The following is a 22,936-nucleotide window of genomic DNA, read 5'->3' as shown; positions in this document are numbered from 1 at the left end:
ATATACACATGGAAGATAAAAGAAGAAATCCAAAATCATTGTAATAGTTTTGTTAGAATAGTGGAAGTATGCGTTTTCCCTCCTGTTTTCTAGTTTCTGAACTTTCTGTGATGCTATATTGATATGGTACATCTATAGTCATAAAATTATTATAGTAAATTGAGCATTCTTTTGTTTTTTTCCTTGTAAAGTGATTTTTTTGTATTTTATCTATGTTGTCATCCAAATAAAACCTGCTAGTTTTGTATGTATTGTAGATTGTATATATCTTTCATGGAGGCAATCTGCTTATTGCTTATGGTTTACTAGGTAAATTTCTCTACTGAGAATTTACATTTAATACTCAGATAATACTGTAATTCAGATGACTTTGGGAACTCTTTTTAACTTTGGGCCTCTTTTCAAAGATCAAGCATAATGTAAAATTGCCCAAATCCAGCAGTTTCACTTTTTTAAAAACATGTTGAGAAAGAGAAAAAAATACACTGGACTAGAAAGAGCTCAGCAAGCTCTTGGAGTTGATATGGGTTGAGTGAAGGTAATAAGGATTTGCATTATAGCAGAGGCAGTGGCAGTTAAAAAGAAGAGATGGGTAAGGAGAAAGGTATTATAAAGAAAGAATAGCAAAGCTTGATAGCTCTGTGAAAGTAGGGATGGAAGTGATGGAGGATGACAGTAGTACAGGTGTTTAAAACAGGTTGAGTTTGAAATAACAGCAGCATATCTAGGGAACAGTGCCCACCAGATAGTTGCATGTGGATTGGAAATTAGGAGACACAAAGCAGAACTACAGATTTAAGAGTCATATTGAGGCAGTGGTTGAAGCCATGGGGGATACATGAAGTCTCTGAAAGAGAAGGAGACATGTAGCCTCTTTGGGGCTGTGTACATAGGAAAGATTGAGAGGGAATACAGAAGAACCAGAATCTCATGATTGTTTTAGATCATAAGTTTCTAATGGACAGAATCCATGTTGTTCATCATATAGGAATTTCCACTGAGTCAAGTAAATATGTCATCAGTGATTTTAAAACCCATGGTCTTTTTAAATTTTAGAAAACTCATTCACTTCTTTGTACAAATGACATAATTTTATAGACTTTTAAAGTATATTATTTATTTACCTATTTATTGAATAATCAGCTGAAAGTTTGTCAGATTTTATGAAAAATTTGTCAAATATGATAAAATTAATTCTTGAACCTTGCTTTGGATGAATTTTTCAGAATCTTTTGAGATTTTCAAAATCCTTTGCATGTCAGTTCAACTTCTCAAATAGATTCATAGTAATAGCCCTAAAAGAGTAGTATTAAGAACGTGGGAGTGCTTTCCAGCCACTTCAGTGCAGTATTTCAGATGATACAATATTCTGAAATAGAAGCCAGATTGATATAATTGAATGACTTGCCTTAGAGCTGTAGGACCATAATTAAGATCAGCTTTGTCAAGTTTCTGGAAGCATTAGTATGCAGTTTGCTCGAAAGCATTTTTGTCACATTTGTGTCGGGGCATAAGTTATCATAAAGCTTGAAAACACATTTTAACAAAAGTCACATTAAATTGGGTTTATTCATTTAGAATCAGTACTTTATTCCTAAATTTGTAGGCTGTGACAAGATGAGTTATATCCTTAAAGTATATACCTCAAAAGTCTATCCCAACAATACTTCATTTTTGTCATAAAAAACGAACAGGAGGTAAGAAGGCACACGTTAGGAAGTATATCACTACACTCCACAAAATAACAAATGGTGCATATAAGATTATCTTGTTTCAATCTGGCAAGTTACCAAACTCTTACATCATCCTGTAATCATCTGCTGCAGACTCTGACTTTATACTCAGAAATATCGTGCTTTTAGGTCCCCTTTCACTCTTGTAATTTGATTCTCATGGGTTACTATGGTACCACGTCTAGCTGAAAAGCATCATAGATTCCACATGGGAAAAGCACATTAGTGCTTCTTAATAATGCGTTCTTCTAAATTACACCTTTGCATCATCTTATAATGTATTTGAGAGGAAATACTGCTTTATCCTTCAGATTTGAGTGCAAATCAAGTAAATAAGAATCTTCTATATATTATCAGAGAAATTAAGAACACACATTCATGCCATTATTTAAGAGAAGCATTTTAAATTTGTACTTACTTTCTACTGGTTTCTGTTAAACCTTCAGGTTTTTGTATAAAATTATTTGATGAGCATTTTATATCCAGATGACTTGCTTAGCAGTTAACCTCTGCCCAATTCATGGATGAGCTCTGCTCCACAGGGGATGGCCTAGTGCAGAGCTTGTTTTTTTAACAGCACTGCTTTCTGAAGCTTAACAGAGTGCAGGAAATTGCTTTCTGAGGTGTGGAAAGGAGATTCAGCCCAGATTTAATACATACCCCTTCAAGATAATGGAAGCAGAATGCAGGAAATAACCTCATAAGGTTAACTGAAGTATCAGTCCCGACAACAAAATTAAATCACATAATGAATTAAAAATGGTAGGTCACTTGGTAAAAGTTTTGGAGAAAGCAAGAGGAATTGGGTGAGAGTAAGTTGGAGGGGGAAGGAAGCACTGATCATCTGGAATCCCAACATTTTGAATGACAAGTGCTGAAGAGATACAGGCCAGTTCCTAAATGCTGCACCTCACTTCTCTGTTTTCTTTGTCCCTTGAAAATGTTCTGGTTAGGATCCAACAAAGTTGATTATATCACATTAGCAATACATTAATTTTTAGTTTCTCCTATAAATAATTCACCTAAATAACATATCTTTTCAAACTCTTATATAAGCAAATATACTGAAGCATTCATTTCCTTCAGCAGAACTTCAAGAACTTAATCTCTTTCTAGTTATATTTTTTAATTTTAGAATTTACGTATCTATTCATCAATTGACCCTATTCGTTATATATTCTGTTACTGAGAATGTTTTATAAACTGCCAAACACTATGTGGATTTTAGTGGGTTTAATTATTTCTCTTCCATTCAAGAAACTTTCATAGAATTAAAATGATCTGATAACCCAATACAAAAGCTCTTAAACTGAAAAATATGTGCAGTACATAATTGGTTTTTGTCATTAACTCATTGCAGTACTCATTGTACTACATTTCACTTCTTAGAATAGTCTTCTCAGGGTGAGATTTTAGGGAGGTTTTAGGCCGGTGTTAAGCACACAGCAGATACTTAGTTTTGGTTAGTCCCTGCATGTATTTAACACAGACATGTGTTATATATATGCGATATATATATATATATATATATAATATCGCATATATATATGTGATGTATTTGTAATATCTGGTGTCTGTTTATTTTTGGAGGATTCTTTTTTTTTTAATTTATTTATTTTTGGCTGCATTGGGTCTTCGTTGCTGCACGTGGGCTCTCTCTAGTTGCGGTGAGCGGGGACTACTCTTCGTTGCAGTGCATGGGCTTCTTGCAGTGGCTTCTCTTGTTGCAGAGCACGGGCTCTAGGCACACGGGCTTCAGTAGTTGTGGTGCATGGGCTTAGTTGCTCCGCAGCATGTGGGATCTTCCTGGACCAGGGCTCGAACCCATATCCCCTGCATTGGCAGGCAGATTCCTAACTGCTTCGCCACCAGGGAAGTCCTTTTTGGAGGATTCTAAAGTTGTCTTTTTTGCTTTATACTGGAAGGAAAAGAACAGAATAAATACAACTGCCCTTTCCTTGTGACAGTCGCTGAAGCCATGGACTCTGTGCTTATCTGCCCCACCATTCCTTGGTCACACTTTGTTCATTCATGCTTTAGTGTATTTTTCTCACATTTATTCATAATGACTGCCTTCTGTCATCTTTTGCCCTTTCAGACTGCTTAAATAGTTGATCCCACAAAGCCTTCCCTAATTAAAAGCCCACATGCCTGTATCAGTGCTTTGCTTTCTATTTCCTTGTAAATTTTGTGTGGTTACATTTCATTGTGTTGCCCATATCTTAAGTATAATTTTGACATCTTCATGTCTCTGTGGTGTATGCCTGTTATTGCTAACTAGGTGAAAAGCTGCTTGAAGACCATGTAGGGTTTTTTTTTTTTTAATCCCTTCCTATAACCTCCTCACTGCATAGTGCTCTACACCTAATAGACATTTAAAAGTTTATTTCTAAGTTGTAACGGTAGTTCTGTGTTGTCTGATTTTAGATGGTTGCTACTATTGATGTGTGAATGCTGAGTCCCACCCAGAAAATTCAGGAGGCCTCTTCAGCCCTCCAGGAACTTCTAGTTCACTATTCTGAATATTTTGTTTTTGGTCAGCTTGTAATAAACCCTAGGAGTGGAATTCTTAAGCCAACAAAGTTTTCTTTTATTCGGTGCCCTTAAATTAACATCTATATACTGTAATATCTGTGGCAAGGGGGATTGAAGTGGAGTCAGCCCTACCCAAGCCACATGGCTACACATGAGGAGGACTAGAATGACTGCAATATCCATGAAAATAGGGATGATCCCTTACATTAATTTTCTATCTCAACTGGTGCCCAAAAGTACTGTGTATATACAATAGAACCTATACCACACTGTATCTTTTTCCTTATTTCCTATCTAAGAAAGATAGACAATTCTTTAGGGAAAGTTAAAAAGTAGGAATTAGTTGATTGAAGTCAGATAAATAACAAATACTTAAAGAAGACCTTAATGGTAGTTAAAGAACAGAACAGGTACAGGTAGAGCTATAAGGAAGAAGTACTTGGTGAAAATAAGGCATTAGAGCTGAGTGCTAAATAAGCTTCAGTTAAGGAGATGCCCTGATACCTAGTTCTGTGCCCAGAACTTAGTAGGAGTGCCTTTGTTGTTGTGAGAATGAATGAATAGGCTGGTCTCAGGCATCTTCTTATATATCCCCATTATCTTGGTCCCCAATAGGAGATGCCCCATTAGAAACATATTTTGTGTTTTAAGTTTCTGTCAGCAGGTCCAAGCAGTAAGACTGGAAACAAGTGGCATTAGTCTTAAACTTCATATGTATTTCAGACTTGCTTCACTCTCTTTGCTTATTTTTAAAATATTCAAAGATGACATGGTTAGATATTCATGAGTTTTATTATAAAATTCACTTGAAACTGGGACTGGGGAAAACTTGTATCATATTTGTACCACAGTATTTTAATGACTCGTTTCATGTTAATGAATGGTATTTCTTTTTTCCAGGGAATGGATTTGTAAACTCAAGAGCTTCTCCAAATTTGATTGGAACTACTGGTGCAAATAGTTTAGGCAAAGTTATGCCTACAAAGTCTCCCCCTCCTCCAGGTGGTGGCAGTCTTGGGATGAACAGTCGAAAACCAGATCTTCGAGTTGTCATCCCCCCTTCAAGCAAGGGCATGATGCCTCCACTGGTACGTTAAACCTTTCTTCAATTTCATTCTTTAAAACATGTATTGTATACATAGTGTATGTTCTCCTTTGCAATTTACTGTACTTCCATAGACTCTAGACCTTTTCCTAATGAGTATTTCTATTTGAAATTAGCATTTGAAGAGACAAGTCTATTTTAAATACACAGGAATCAGATTATGAAAAAACAGGAAATAAATCTACCTAATGGTTATTTAAAATTAAAGCTAAATATGGAGAAGTTATTATGTTAATTTTAATTTACCAAACTGGAATCTTTGCATAGAGATCTCATCCTCAATTTGATAAATTAAACCTGACTTAAGTACTTCTTCTCTGTGCTCTGCATACTTTAATTTTTTCACATACTTTTCTGTAAGAGAAATACTAAATTATTTGTTAGAAAATTCTACATACCAAAGAGAACTATTGTAGAATAGGAAAGAATGCATAAAAACTTGGATGAGTTGTTCTCATAATTTTTGTTTATTCCTTCTCAAATAACCTTCCCATTTAACTCTTATAAGAATACAGGTCTGCCCACCCCAGCCCTTAACAATGTTCCAGCCTCATTTGCTTTTGAATCCTGTGTTTATAAGAAGAGGACAATATGTCTACCCCCCTTAGCTTTCTATAGAAAAAAGTTAGAATATATATGCAAGTTTTAAAACCATTCTGATTTTAGCAGCTGTTTGACTACTAACAATCAATGTGATGTGTCAGGTGGTCTTTCTACTATGCAGCTGCTAAACTGGCCATTTGATTGTTTGCTAAGTGAAAGTAATGCTATCAGGCTTTAGATAATAATTCTACATTGTATAATGATTTATAGATTCCCAAACATCTTTATATGCATTGTATCATTTGATTCTCAAACAGTGATCTTGGCAGGTAAGATAAGGAAACCGAGGGAAGGTTAGTACTGGTCCAGGGTAGCACAAAAGAGAGCCAGAACCAAAACCCTTTAAGTCAAAAAACAAAGTGCTTTTTCATTCGGAGATACAGAAAATTGGAAACTTGCTCCCAGCCTTACACTGAAAAAATGTTGGACAAACAATTTCATAGTTTTCCTTGAACACATTGTAGTGCTGAGATTTCAGGGCAAACAACTGGCCTAGACTCTAGGGAGAGACAGATACTGCAGGGAGAGGACATTGGAGCACTGACTTTATCTGGGCAAGACACAGATAATAAGAGTTAAGCTAGGGTGATTGGTGAATTGCTGGAGGCCAAGTGTTCACTGGCAGGACTCTGTAAAACCCCTGGGACTGCTATGTAGAGAGTCTTAAGCCCTCTTGCAGGCTTTTTCTCCATGAACCCCACTGGGTGCTCACAGAAAAAATTGGGAATATCCTGAAAAAGTCTCCTCTGTGGTGTACAACGGGAAGAGAGGGGAAGAGCAGCCACTGCACTAGGGGCAAAAAGTTTTGCCTGGATCCTTCTCCCCTTTCACTCCTATGGAACAGAAGTCATAATCTGTGAGGAGATGAATGACATAAATGGTCATCCTTAGGCATTGGTGAATTCCCATTGTATCTGGGGAAATGGAAAAGGAAAACTCTCTCAGCCCATGGTGGAGGAGCAGGAACAATGTCATGAACATGGCAGAATTTCTGAGAAGGCTGCAGCCTGAGGCACAGCACAAAGGGGAAGGCTTAAAACTGAGAATGAGCAGTCTTTGGGGAAAAAACAAATAAACAAAAAACCTCTAGCCAACCAATCTTCCATTCCCACCAGAGGGATTTGAGGCCTGTGGTGGATACACTGAGGGTAACCATAGCAACAGTGAAGCTCAAACCCAGCCCAGTTCTTAATTAAATTAACTCAAACTCTGTACTAAAAGGCCTAGCAGGAGGAAAGACCTGTTACAGGTCTTCAGGTCAGTAGGAATTACCCAAACTGAAATATAAAGAGAAGAATCAAAATAAAAAAGAAACAGAACAAAGCCTCTAGTATTTGTGGGGCTTTTTCAGATGATTTAACATGTTTATAATTAGAATTCCAAAAAGAGAAGAGAGAGAGAACAGAGCAGAAGAAATGTGTTTGAAGAAATAATAACCAACACCAAACACACACACACTCAGACTACTAAAACAGAAGACAAAGAGGAAAATCTTAAAGGCAACCAGGGAAAAGAGACACATAAATATACAGAGGAATGAAGATAAGAATTTATACCGTACTTCTTTTCAGAAACTATGCAAGCTACAAAACAGTGGAGTAATCTAAAGTGCTGAAATTAAAACAAAAACCAAAAAACTTTCAACCTAGAATTCTGTACCCAGCAAAAATACCTTTCAAGAAATGAAAGAGAAATAAAAACATTCTCAAAAAAAAATTGTGGGAATTTATTGCCAGCAGACATACTCTACAAGAAATGTTAAAGGATTTCCTTTGGAAGAAGGAATATGCTACCAGCAAACTCTTGGGTCTATACAGAGAAATAAAGAACAATGGAAATGGAATAAATGAAGATAAAATAAAATTCATTTTGTCCTTCATTTGATAAACTTTAATTTTAGAACAGTTTTAAATTTGTACAAAGATTGCAAAGGTGGTACAGAAAGTCCCCATATGCTGCACACCCAATTTTTCCTGTGACTTAACATCTTACATTAGTATGGTACATTTGTTACAACTAATGAATCCATATTGATACGTTATTATTAACTAAAGTCTACACTTTATTAGGATACCCTTAGTTGTTAACCCCATGTCTTTTTCTGTTCTGGAATCCAATCCAGGAATACAACATTGCATTTAGTAGTCATGTCTCTTTAGGCTCTTCTTGGCTGTGATAGTTTTTCTAAGACTTTAATGACCTTGACAGTTCTGAGTATTGGTCAGATATGTTGTAGAATGTTCCTGAATTGTGGTTTTTCTGATGTATTTCTCATGATTAGACTGGTGTTATATGTGTTTGGGGGAGGAAGGCTGTGGAACTAAAGTGCCATTTTCATCACATTATATCAAGGGTACATACTATCAACATGACTGTTGATCACTTTGGTCATCTTGCTGGTGTAGTATTTCACTGGCTACTCTTTTCCCCCTTCCCATACTGTCTTCTGTAGAAGGAAGTTACTGTACAAGGCCCACACCTAAGGAGTAGTGGGGGTTATTCTCCTACCTCCTTGAGGGCAGACTACATACATTATTTGTAGTTCTTCTGCACAGGTGACTTATCTGTTCTCTCTCATTTATTTGATCATTTATTTATAGCGAATATTAATATGGACTCATGGACATTTATTTTATACTTTGGGTTATAATACTAAATTCTGTTAATATATGATTCTATCAATACCAATATTAGTTTATTCTGTTGCTCAAACTGTTCCAGCTTTAGCTGTTGAGGACTGTTCAAATGGTTCCTGTTCCTCTTTTATGTACCCTCATCTTTGTGGGGTTTTTTTGGCAGGGAGGAAAGTGGGGGTTACTATTTTATTTTCTAGTTACTACAGAATGCTCCAGGCTCATCTTGTGTATTTCCTGCCCCAGTCCTGGAATCGGGCATTTCTCTGAGGAACCTTGGTTCCTTTTATTGGAGAATGATAGAAACCAAGATCTGGGTGTTTTTCCTCTTCTTACTTGCCCCAAAAGATAATTGGCTTTCTAAAGCAAAAATAGTGGCAATGACTTTTGTGTTTATAGCATATGTAAAAATAAAATGACGACAGAGGGATTAGAAATATACTGTTGTAGGTCTTTACACATGATGAGGTGTATATTTGAAGGTGAACTCCAATTAACTGAAGATGTATATTGTAAACCCTAGTACAGCTATAGGAAATAAAAAGAGGTATAAATAAGTCAATAGAGGAGATAAAATAGAAACATAAAATATGCTCCAGTAGCCCAAGAAATGGGAGAAAAAGAGAATAATAAAGAACAGATGGAACAAATGAAATATAGCTAGCAAGATTGTAGATTTTAATCCAACTATACAAGTAAACGTGGTCATAAACATCAGTTAAAAGACAAAATGTCAGATTGGTTAAAAAAGGAAGATCATACTGTCTATAAGAATCCACTTTAAATATAAAGACATAGGTAAAAGGATGGAAAAATATATACCATGCAAACATTAACCAAAAGAAAGCTAGTGTAGTCATATTAATTTCAGGCAATGTAGACTTCACAATAAGGAATATTATCAAGGATAAAGAAGGATATTAAATAGTCCATATTCCAAGAAATAAGTATCTTTAATGTGTATGCACCTAACAGCACAACTTCAAAATACATAAAGCAAAAACTGATACAACTAAAAGGTGGAAGAGAAAAATCCACAATTGTAGTTGGAACCTTCAACACTTCTTCTCTCAGTAATTGATAGAACAAGTAGGCAGAAATATCAGTTAGGCGTTTAGGTGACCTGAGCAATATTAACCAGCCTGATGTAAGAGACAGTTATAGAACACTTCACTTCACATAGCAGAATACACATTCTTCTTAAGGGCACTTGGTACATTCAGCAATTTAGACCATATCCTCTGCCATAAAACAAACCTTAGCAAATTTCAATCATACAAATTACAGTCTCTGAGCATAATAAAATCAATAACAGGAAGACAACAGGAAAGTCTCCACATATAGAAATTAAATAACATACTTTTAAATAACTCATGGGTGTAAGAGGAAACCTCAGGGGAAAATTTGAAATACATATAGCATATCAGAATTTTAGGGACCACCTAGGGTAGCATTGAGAGGGGAAATTCATAGCACTAAACGTTTATATAATAAAAGACGAAGTTCCCAAATCAGTAAGCTTTTACTGTAAGAAACTACGGAAAGAAGAGCAAACTTAACCCAAAAGGAGCCAGAAGAAAAGAAAAAAATGAGGAGCAGAAATTAACGAAACTTAAAACAGAAAGACTGTAGAGAAAAGGAATCAAACCAAAGGCTGTTTTTTTTAAAAGATCAATAAAACTGCTAAATTTCTAGTCAAGGTTACCGAAGAAAAGGAGAACACAAGTTATCAATATTAAGAATGAAAGAGGTTACATAACCCAAAGATACTGAAAGATACTGCAAACGATTATTGTACAGAAGATAAGCTACAGAATAATACTACAAACAATTATTGTATAACAGTTAATCTAAAAACAAAACAACACTACAACTTAAAAAGGGGGCAAGGGGAATACTACAAACAACTCTATTCTAATAGATTTGATAGTTTAGATGATATGGGTAAATTATTTTAAAAATACAAATTACCAAAGAATTATTAGACTCACTGAAGAAGAAATAGTTAACCTAAATAGTAAATATCTATTAAAGAAATTGAATTCCTAGTTTTAAAACCTTCCCAAAAAATCTCTAGATGCAGAGAGTTTTACTGCCAAATTTTACCAAACATTTAAGAAGAAATGATATCAATTCTACATAATTTATTTCAGAATAGAGGCAAGGAAGGAACACCTTTTCTTTTTTTTAAGATTTAATTTTATTTATTTTTTTGGCTGCGTTGGGTTGCTGCACATAGGCTTTCTCTAGTTTTGGCAAGGGGGGGCTACTCTTCGTTGCGGTGCACGGGCTTCTCCTTGCAGTGGCTTCTCTTGTTGAGGAGCATGGTCTCTAGGCCCGCAGGCTCAGTAGTTGTGGCTCGCAGGCTCTAGAGTGCAGGCTCAGTAGTTGTGGCGCACAGGCTTAGTTGTTTCATGGCATGTGGGATCTTCCCAGACCAGGGATCGAACCCGTGTCCCCTGAATTGGCAGGCGGATTCTTATCCACTGCGCCATGAGGGAAGTCCCAGGAGGGAACACCTTTCAATTCATTTTATTAGACCAGCATTACTCTAATACAAATCAGAATAAGACATTACAAAAAAAGTATAAGCCAGTATCCCTCATGAACTCTAGACATAAAATCCTCAACAAATATTAGTTTATTAGTAAATAAATTCATCAGTATCCTAAAAAGGATAATATATTAAAACCAAGTGGGTTTCATTTCAGGAATACAAGGCTGATTCTAAATTTGAAAATTCATCAATATAATTTACCATGTTAACAGAATTCAACTTTTATTCATAATAAAAATAACTTTCATCAAACTAGGAGAAGAAAGGAAGTTTTTTAACCTAATAAAGAGTATTTTCAGAAATTCTACAACTAATATACTTAATAAGGGGGAAACAGTCTTTTGGTAAAATAATATTAGGAACTAGACAGTGTTGTTTATTCTCCCACTCATATCCAACACTGTACTGGAAGTCCTAGATGAAACAGTAAGGCAATAAAAATAAATAAAATGTATACACACTGGGAAGAAAGAAGTTAAACTCTGTTCACAGAAGATAATATTTATGTAGAAAAGCATAAAAGAACCTACAAAAAAACTTCCAGTGAACAATTGGAATATGCAATTTTAAAATACCATTTAAATATTACTCAAAAAAATGCCTACAAATCTCACCAAATATTTGCATGATTTTCATGATAAAACTACAAAACATTGTTGAAAGAAATCAAAGAGCCAGATGAGAGAGATATCATATCAATATTGTCAAGATGTCACTTCTTCCTAAATTGGTCAACAGATTAAAACACAATCCCAGTTTAAATCACAGCAAGGTTTTTTGTAGATATCAACAAGCCAATTCTAAAATATGTATGGAAAGGCAAAGGAACTACATTGGCCAAAACAATTTTGAAAGAGAACAAAATAGGAAGACTAAGACTAACTGGTTTCAAGACCTACAATAAAGCTACAATAATAATGTGTGATACTGGCAGAAAGATGAGCACATAAGGTCAAAGAACAAAACAGAGAGCCCAGAAACTAGACCCACAGAAATATATTCAGTTGGTTTTTTACAAAGGTAGTAAAGCAAATTCAGTGGAGTAAGGATAGTCAGTACAACTAATGGGGCTGCAGCAATTTAGCATCCATATGCAAAAACAGAACCTCGATGTATAATTCATAGCTTAGACAAAAATTAACTTAAAATGTATTATAGATCCAAATGTAAAACACAAAACTCTGAAACTTCTAGAAGAAAACATTGGAGAATTACAACATAAAGAAAAAATTGATATATTGGTATTTAACAAAATTTAAGTTTCACTCCATGAAAAGGCCCTGTTCAGAGAATAAAAAGACAATCTACAGATAAGGAGAGAATATTTGCAAAATCACCTATCTAGTAAAAGATTTTTATCCAGAATGATACAACTACACGCCTGTTAGAATGACTAAAATTACAAAAACAAAACCAAAAAACTAAAAATGCCAAGTTCTGGTGAGGATGCAGAGCAGCAAGAATTCTCATGTATTCCTGCTTGGAATTCAAAATGGTACAGCTACTTTGGAAAACAGTTTGGCAACTTCTTATAAAGTTAAATATGTACTTATCATACAACCCAACGATCCTGCTCCTAGAGTATTTACTCAAGTGAATTGAAAACCATGCTTATATAAAAAACTTATATTTTTCATAATCTCCCAAAAGTGAGAACAACCCAGATATCCTTCCAACAGATAAATGGGTATACACACTCTGGTACATCCATACAAAAGAATATTGCTCAGCAATACAAAAGGGATGAAGTATTTATTCACAACAATATAAATGAATCGTAAATGAATTTTGCTAATTGAAAGAAGCCAGATCCCAAAGACTACATAGTATATATATGATTACATTTATATTTCATAATGGAAAATGCAAAACAGATAAGTGGTTGCCAGGGGTGGGGAGAGGAGTTGAATACAAAAGGGGTAGTATAAGGGAATTTTTGAGGGGATGGAACTATCTGTGATACTGTATTGTTCGATACATGAATCTATGCTTTTGTTAAAACCTACAAAACTGTACAATACAAAGAGTGATTTTTTTACTATATGCCATTAAAAAAAGTCAACCAGGATTCCAGGGGAACCCAAGATGAAGTACAGACCATGATACATGAATATAACGTTATTACAAATGAGTGATATGATGATACTGAAGGGGATACTGAAGAGCTGCTCTAAATAACTTTGGAAACTGTTCTGACTGGATACCATAAGTATGGAGACCAAAAAAAATTGCATGAAATCACAGTGCTCAAGATGGTAAATTTGTTACACACATACACACCCTTAAGCAAGCAACTACTATACATTGTAGATAAAGAAAGCCAGGTTTCTCGAGAAAAAACTTACAATAAAGCAATGTGGGTGGGGAACGCTGTAAAGAACCCTGTTTTTCAGGGTTGTATTTGGAGGTTTCAGTATGAACTTTTTTTTTAACATATATACAGATAGATAGATACAGAAATAGATGTTGTGTACACATGAATTCATATACATCATATATTTCCTAGCTGTAACTGCTGAGAGGGTCTTAAAACAATGACACCTGGTAACTGAGCACACCTCGCACTCAGATCTTAGTTTCTAAACACTATTCTCCAATAAAAAGAATCAAGACTCCTTGGAGAAGTGACTGATTTTAGAGCTAGGGTCAGGAAAATACACAATGAACCAGAGGTGCCAGAGTATAAGGAAATGTATGTCAAAAGTCAGAGGAGCCCAACCTTTCAGAGGAGCTCCCAGTGGCCAGAGCTAGAACAATTTAAGCAACAAAATAAATAACAATATTATTGGGTTGTAACACAAGAGGAATAAAAGAATTAAAAATACTGAGACTGTTACTAAGTAATTGATTGAATAAATAAAGGGAGAAGGGACAACTCTTCCTCAGAGAAGAATTCTAATTAAATACAGGTAGAAAGAATGAGAGAAATGGCAAATCACCATTGTAACACCACAGTGCAGACCTTGAAGGCAAAGTCAATGGATGAATGCTAAAATTAGCAAAAATTTAAGGAGAAATGGGGTATTTAATAAATCTCAGAATGTCTCTCCCCAAATAATCGTTGATTACAAAAAGAAAAATAGTGATTTTATAGTGGAGAATCCTGGAAGACACTACCTTAACCAGAAGATCAAGGTTAACATCACTGGAAATGGGATGACATGTGCCTTCTGATATCATGTGCTAAGAGGATCACGTCATCCCTGTGGTCTTCTTCCAAAAGTCCATGCTATCTGTCTAACTATGAGAAAATATCAGACAGACCCAAACTGAAGGATGATCTCCAAGATACCTGACCAAGTACGCTTCCAAAGTTGTCAAGGTCAGTCATGAAAAACAAGGAAAGACTGAGGGAACTGTGGAGACCAGTGGAGACTAAGGATACATGACAGCTAAAGGCATGTGAGATGCAGGATCTGATCCAGGACCAGAAAAAAGACATTCATGAAAAGACTGAAAGCCAAGGAAAGTCTATAGCTTTGGTTACTACTACATGCAGTTTTGACAACTGCATCCTGTTTCTTCAGGGTGTTAACTTTGGAGGAAATTGAATGAGGTGTGTGGTGGTGTGTTCTCTTTGCAGCTGCTCTCTAAGCCTAAAACTGTTTCAGAATACAAACTTAAAAATACATACATAGAGGCACAGTTGATTATGGAAGATTCTCACAAGAATAACACTTCAGAGACAGCACCTAAATCTGGTTCAACAGTTCAGGGAGCTCATATTTCTCATATTCATCAACAGCCGTGTGGCTGATGGGGTCTTGGTGCAATGGCCCGGTGTCAGGCCTGAACCTCTGAGGTGGGAGAGCCGAGTTCAGGTCATTGGACCATCAGAGACCTCCTGGCCCCACGTAATATCAATCAGTGAGAGCTCTCCCAGAGATTTCCGTCTCAACACTAAGACCCAGCTCCACCCAACAGCCAGCAAGCTCCAGTGCTGGATGCCTCATGCCAAACAACTAGCAAGACAGAAACACAACCCCACCCATTAGCAGAGAGGCTGCCTAAATTCATACTAAGTTCACAGACACCCCAAAACACACCACTGGACGCAGCCCTGCCCACCAGAAAGACAAGATCCAGCCCTACCCACCAGAACACAGGCACTAGTCCCCTCCACCAGGAAGCCTACACAAGCCACTGAAGCAACCTCACCCACTGGGGACAGACACCAAAAACAACGGAAAGTACAAACCTGCAGCCTGCAAAAAGGAGACCCCAAACACAGTATGTTAAACAAAAAGAGAAGACAGAGAAATATGCAGCATATGAAGGAGCAAGATAAAACCCACCAGACCAAACAAATGAAGAGGAAATAGGCAGTATACTGGTAAAAGAATTCAGAATGATGATAGTAAAGATGATCCAAACTCCAATAGAATGAAGAAAATACAAGAAATGTTTAACAAGGACCTAGAGGAACTAAAGAGCCCACAAACAACGATGAACAACACAATAAATGAAATTAAAAATTCTCTAGAAGGAATCAATAGCAGAATAACTGAGGCAGAAGAATGTATAAGTGACCTGAAAGATAAAATAGTGGAAATAACTACCACAGAGCAGAATAAAGAAAAAAGAATGAAAAGAATTGAGGACAGTCTCAGAGACCTCTGGGACCATATTAAATGCACCAACATTCGAATTATAGGGGTCTCAGAAGTAGAAGAGAAAAAGAAAGGGTCTGAGAAAATATTTGAAGAGATTATAGTTGAAAACTTCCCTAACATGGGAAAGGCAATAGTCAATCAAGTCCAGGAAGCGCAGAGAGTCCCATACAGGATAAATCCAAGGAGAAACACGCCAAGACACATATTAATCAAAGTATCAAAATTTAAATACAAAGAAAAATATTAAAAGCAGCAAGGGAAAAGCAACAAATAACATACAAAGGAATCCCCATAAGGTTAACAGCTGATCTTTCAACAGAAACTCTGCAAGCCAGAAAGGAGTGGCAGCATGTAATTAAAGTGATAAAAGGAAAAAATCTACAACCAGGATTACTCTATCCAGCAAAGATCTCATTCAGATTTGACAGAGAAATTAAAACCTTTACAGACAAGTAAATGTTAAGAGAATTCAGCACCACCAAACCAGCTTTACAACAAATGCCAAAGGAACTTCTCAAGGCAGGAAACACGAATGAAGGAAAAAACCTCCAAAAACAAACCCAAAGCCATTAAGAAAATGGTAATAGGAACATATATATCGATAATTACCTTAAATGTAAATGGATTAAATGCTCCAACCAAAAGACATAGACTGGCTGAATGGATACAAAAACAAGACCCATATATATGCTGTCCACAAGAGACCCACTTCAGACCAAGGGACACATACAGACTGAAAGTGAGGGGATGGAAAATGAAATTCCATGCAAATGGAAATCAAAAGAAAGCTGGAGTAGCAATTCTCACATCAGGAAAAATAGCCTTTAAAATAAAGACTATTACAAGAGACAGAGAAGGACACTACATAATGATCAAGGGATCAATCCAAGAAGATATAACAATTGTAAATATTTATGCGTCCAACATAGGAGCACCTCAATACAGAAGGCAAATGCTAACAGCCATAAAAGGGGAAATCGACAGTAACATAATCATAGTAGGGGACTTTACACCCCACTTTCACCAATGAACAGATGATGATCCAAACAGAAAATAAATAAGGAAACACAAGCTTTAAATGACACATTAGAGAAGATAGCCTTAAGTGATATTTATAGGACATTCCATCCAAAAACAACAGAATACACTGTCTTCTCAAGTGCTCATGGAACATTCTCCAGGCTAGATCATATCTTGGGACACAAATCAAAGCCTTGGTAAATTTAAGAAAATTGAAATCATAACAAGTATCTTTACTGACCACAATGCTATGAGACTAGATATCAATTACGGGAAAAAAACTAAAAAATACAAACACATGGAGGCTAAACTGTACTCTACTAAATAACCAAGAGATCACTGAAGAAAACAGAGAAATCAAAAAGTACCTAGAAACAAATGATGATGAAAACACAACCCAAAACCTATGGGATGCAGCAAAAGCAAAAGCAGTTCTAAGAGGGAAGTTTATAGCAATACAATCCTACCTCAAGAAACAAGAAAAATCTCAAACAACCTAACCTTACACCTAAAGCAATTAGAGAAAGAAGAACAAAAAACCCCAAAGTTAGCGGAAGGAAAGAAATCATAAAGATCAGATCAGAAATAAATGAAAAAGAAATGAAGGAAACAATGCTGAAGATCAACAAAACTAAAAGCTGGTTATTTGAGAAGATAAACAATATTGATAAACCATTAGCCAGACCTATCAAGACAAAAAGGGAGAAGACTTAACAGAATTAGAAATGAAAAAGAAGTAACAACTGACACTGTAGAAATACAAAGGATCATGAGAGATTACTACAAGCAACTATATGCCAATAAAATGGACAACCTGAAGAAATGCACAAATTCTTACAAAAGCACAACCTTCCGAGGCTGAACCAGGAAGAAATAGAAAATATAAACAGACCAATCACAAGCACTGAAATTGAAACTGTGATTAAAAGTCTGCCAACAAACCAAAGCACAGGACCAGATGGGTTCACAGGTGAATTCTATCAAACATTCAGAGAAGAGCAAACACCTATCCTTCTCAAACTCTTGGAAAATATAGCAGAGGGAGGAACACTCCCAAACTCATTCTATGAGGCCACTATCACCCTGATACTAAAAGCAGACAAAGATATCACAATAAAAGAAAACTACAGGCCAATATCACTGATGAACATAGATGCAAAACTCCTCAACAAAACACTAGCAAACAGAACCCAACAGCACATTAAAAGGATCATACACCATGATCAAGTTGGGTCTATCTCAGGAATGCAGGGATTCTTCAATATATGTAAATCAATCAATGTGATACACCCTGTTAACAAATTAAAGGCTAAAAACCATATGATCATTTCAGTAGATGCAGAAAAAGCTTTTGACAAAATTCAACACCCATTTATGATAAAAACTCTCTAGAAAGTAGGCATAGAGGGAACCTACCTCAACATAATAAAGGCCGTATATGACAAACCCACAGCCAACATCATTCTCAATGTTGAAAAACTGAAACCATTTCCTCTAAGACCAGGAACAAGACAAGGTTGAGCCCTCTCAGCACTGTTATTCAACATAGTTTTGGAAGTTTTAGCCACAGCAGTCTGAGGAGAAAAAGAAATAAAAGGAATCCAAATCAGAAAAGAAGAAGTAAAACTGTCAGTGTTTGCAGATGACGTGATACTATACATAGAGAATCCTAACATGTTACCAGAAAACTACTAGAGCTAATCAATGAATTTGGTAAAGTAGCGGGATACAAAATTAATGCACAGAAATCTCTTGCATTCCTATACACTCATGATGAAAAATCTGAAAGAGAAATTAAGGAAACACTCCCATTTACCACTTCAACAAAAAGAATAAATCACCTAGGAATAAACCTACCTAAGGAGACAAAAGACTTGTATGCGGAAAACTATAAGACACTGATGAAAAATTAAAGACGGTACAAACAGATGGAGAGATATACCATGTTCTTGGATTGGAAGAATCAACATTGTGAAAATGACTATAGTACCCAAAGCAATCTACACATTCAGTGCAATCCCTATTAAACTACCAATGGCATTTTTCACAGAACTAGAACAAAAAATTTCACAATTTGTATGGAAACACAAAAGACCCTGAATAGCCAAAGCAATCTTGAGAAAGAAAAACGGAGCTGGAGGAATCAGGCTCCCGGACTACAGACTATACTACAAACCTACAGTAATCAGGACAGATGGTACTGGCACAAAAATAGAAATACAGATCAATGGAACAGCATAGAAAGCCCAGAGATTAAACCCACACACATATGGTCACCTTATTTTGATAAAGGAGGCAAGAATATACAATGGAGAAAAGACAGCCTCTTCAGTAAGTGGTGCTGGGAAAACTGGACAGCTACATGTAAAAGAGTGAAATTAGAACACTCCCTAACACGGTATACAAAAATAAACTCAAAATAGATTAAAGACCTAAATGTAAGGATAGACACTATAAAACTCTTAGAGGAAAACAAAGGCAGAAAACTCTGTGACATAAATCACAGCAAGATCCTTTTTGACCCACCTCCTAGAGAAATGGAAATAAAAACAAACAAATGGGACCTAATGAAACTTAAAAGCTTTTGCACAGCAAAGGAAACCATAAACAAGATGAAAAGACCACCCTCAGAATGGGAGCAATATTTGCATATGAAGCAACACAGGATTAATCTCCAAAATGTACAAGCAACTCATGCAGCTCAATATCAAAAAAACAACCCAATCCAAAAATGGGCAGAAGACCTAAAATAGACATCCAAAGAAGATATACAGATTGTCAACAAACACATGAAAGGATGCTCAGCATCACTCATCATCAGAGAAATGCAATTCAAAACCACAATGAGGTATCACCTCACACCAGTCAGAATGGCCATCATCAAAAAATCTACAAACAACAAATGCTGGAGAGGGTGTGGAGAAAAGGGAACCCTCTTGTGCTGTTGGTGGGAATGTAATTGATACAGCCACTATGGAGAACAGTATGGAGGTTCCTTAAAAAAAGAAAAATAGAACTACCATATGACCCAGCAATCCCACTACTGGGCATATACCCTGAGAAGAGCATAATTCAAAAAGACACATGCACCCCAATGTTCATTGCAGCACTATTTATAATAGCCAGGACATGGAAGCAACCTAAGTGTCCATCGACAGATGAATGGATATAGAAGATGTGGCACATATATACAATCGAATATTAGCCATAAAAAGAAACGAAATTGAGTTATTTGTCGTGAGGTGGATGGACCTAGAGTCTGTCATACAGATTGAAGTAAGTCAGAAAGAGAAAAACAAATACCGTATGCTAACACATATGGAATCTAAAAAAAAAAAAACTTGGTTCTGACGAACCTAGGGGCAGGACAGGAATAAATACACAGATGTAGAGAATGGACTTGAGGACACCGGGAGGGGTAAGTGTAAGCTGGGACGAAGTTAGAGATTAGCACTGACATATATACACTACCAGCTGTGAAATAGTTAGTGGGAAGCAGCTTCATCGCACGCAGAGAGATCAGCTCAGTGTTTTGTGACCACCTAGAGGGGTGGGATGGGGAAGGTGGGAGGGAAATGCAAGAGGGAGGGGATATGGGGGTGATACATATATACATATAGCTGACTCACTTTGTTATACAGCAGAAACTAACACAACATTGTAAAGCAATTATACTCCAATAAAGATGTTTAAAAAAAATACATACCTATATATAACAGAGAAGTATATCCCCAAGAAAAGGAGTTGAGAAAAAATGACATTTAGGATAGTCATTTGGCTCACCTTTCATGAACTGGATGTGGAATACCTGCCACTATCCTTCAGAAATAAAAACTATACGAAGTTTCATTTAAGGTGTAGAAATATGTTTATAAGAATTACTAATAAACTGCAAAATTTAAGGACAAACTACAAATTTGACATTTAGCAACTTATCAGTTATCTTGATCTTTTTTTTAAGAGATCATGAAGCATCTCTGTGGAATTCTTAAAATTTGCCACAGAAACTATTTACACCCTTATCCCTGTAAGTTATAGTGAAAACTGTACACACACCCATATTATTTTGATGTGTCTTACAGTTGGAGATGTGTGAAGACATCTATAACAAAACAGTTGAAGAGCATTTTGCGCACATTTGAAATAGAAGTTTATAGGCCAGGTAGTTGTTTTTCACAGTAAATAATGAGGCTTCTTCCTATTTTACACCATTGTCTGCTTTCAGATTGGGGCTTCATGTATCAGTGATGCTTATAAAGACACCTTTCGCAGATTGACAAAGAAGCTTGACTTACTCAAGTAAAATAATAAAAAACCTAGATAGTAGATTATTTCTAGCATATTAATACTTTCTAGATGTGTAGGGGAAAAAGGAGCAGTATGTTTCATTCATCTTTTCTGTATGTGATTTATCAGTTCATTTCTCCTCCAGTCTCATTTTCTTCATATATGTGGTTTTTCTCCATTGAAATTATTATATTCATTTGAAAACTGTATTTGCAAATGATAAACATATAAATTTGTATTATTTAAAACTATACTTACTAAATGTTTGAGTTCTTGTTGTTTCATAACAGTGTGCTTAGTTACTGTGGGAAATAAGAAAATAAGATAATTTCTGCCCACCAAGGAGCACAGAATCTAGTATAAGATAAATGGACATGTGTGACCAGGTAGGGTAGGGATGAGAGGATTTAGATGTAAGTATAGAGTTAATATTCTTCAGATTCCAAATAGAAACTAGTTTCATGATTAGGAAATACTTTTATATATTGTCACAGTAGCATGGCCATGTGTAGGCGAGGCCAGCATAAGAGCAGACCAAGTTGGGGTAGGAATGTCTAAATCCTGGCCCTAGAGGATTTAAAAGAATCTTTCTAGTCTTTTGAAGTCAACTACAGGTACAGAAACAATAAATAATTTATGTTTGTACTTACTGCATATATAATCATCTCTTTAGACTTCCAGACAACTGCTAGTGTTCAGATAACATGTTTTTCTAAAGAAATATTTAATATTCGAGTACCAACAGTCTTAGTAACTCTCTTATCCCTCTTATGTGCTGAGTGCAGTCGGAGGAAGAGGAATTGGAGTTGGTGAGTGTGGGTTTCTGATTAAAGGGAGTTGAAAAAGATGTAGAAAGTACTAATTCTCTTCAGTGTTTTTATCTAATATCCCCTTTGTTACACAGATTTTTTTTCTTGCTATTAAATACTGTCCAAACATTTTGAATAACTAAACCAACCTACGGGTACTGCAGAGTCTGGTTTTCCTACTTATAATTGTATATCTTGACCCATTTTATTTGTTATAACTTTTTAGGGAACTTTGGGATAGAGCTTTTATAAACAATAGCTGTCCATGATGAGAAGACACATTAAAGAACTTTTTTAAGGAAAGATACAGAATACCTTTTATAGTTCCCCAAATTATTAATATATTTTTAGAAAATGACTTCACCCTCACAGTTCCTCAGATTGTAACACACTGTCTTGTGTTTCTCTTTCTTTCAAAAAGATTACATCATTTTTGGTGAGGTCACCTTTTTTCAGAGTTAGAATTATTTCATCCTGCATGAGACGATCTGAACCACAAGGGGGTTCCCTGTTTATTAAAATGAATGTCTTTAATTTAACATACACAAACTTATTTTTTTTCTATCAGAAGATATTCTGTTCTTAAAAGTAGCTATTACCTTTTTTCCAAAACAAATGATTTCTATTGGCTTTTTTTCTAGAAATTAAATTTGACTAAAAATAACTTTCAGTTAATATATTTCTTTGGGAGCTAAAACTCAAACCTCACAGAAATGATCTTCTGATTTCACAGTCAGCTGCTAATTAGGTGACCTTAAGGGGAATAAAAACTTGAAAATGTTTAGTTTTTAGCATGGACAGAGGTTTAGATTGCATGAAAGCATGGGGGAAAGGCATCTGTTCATTTTGTTTACATTTTATTATTATATATATATATATGCATGCTGGTATGTTTTGCACAGTTGCTTTCTTTTCAAATAAGGTTGTCTGTGCTCTGTCCTTAAAACGAGAGATTGTTCTTTAACTTTGTGTTTACTCTCACAGTTTTGGATGTGGTTTCATATTGGTTAACTAAAATATACTAGCCAGCTTTTGTTGTGG

The 22,936-nt window shown here is 35.7% G+C and overlaps 1 protein-coding gene across 4 annotated transcripts in view; it reads left to right on the top strand.

The window, feature by feature from the left end:
• MEF2A (myocyte enhancer factor 2A) overlaps nt 1–22,936 on the top strand; it is an 86,991-nt gene that overhangs the window by 52,068 nt on the left and 11,987 nt on the right. For 2 of the 4 annotated variants that reach the window (XM_065871311.1, XM_065871310.1), the window contains exons 6-7: nt 5,169–5,356; nt 21,872–21,895. In XM_065871311.1, the coding sequence (XP_065727383.1) occupies nt 5,169–5,356; nt 21,872–21,895 (212 nt within the window). The remainder of the gene's footprint in view (nt 1–5,168; nt 5,357–21,871; nt 21,896–22,936) is intronic. The other 2 variants (XM_065871313.1, XM_065871312.1) reach the window with 2 other exon arrangements.

This window comes from Phocoena phocoena, chromosome 2 (assembly GCF_963924675.1).
Source record: "Phocoena phocoena chromosome 2, mPhoPho1.1, whole genome shotgun sequence".
NCBI classification, from domain to species: domain Eukaryota; kingdom Metazoa; phylum Chordata; class Mammalia; order Artiodactyla; family Phocoenidae; genus Phocoena; species Phocoena phocoena.
Note: the sequence above shows the minus strand (reverse complement) of the source record. Positions and strands in the feature narration are given on the sequence as shown.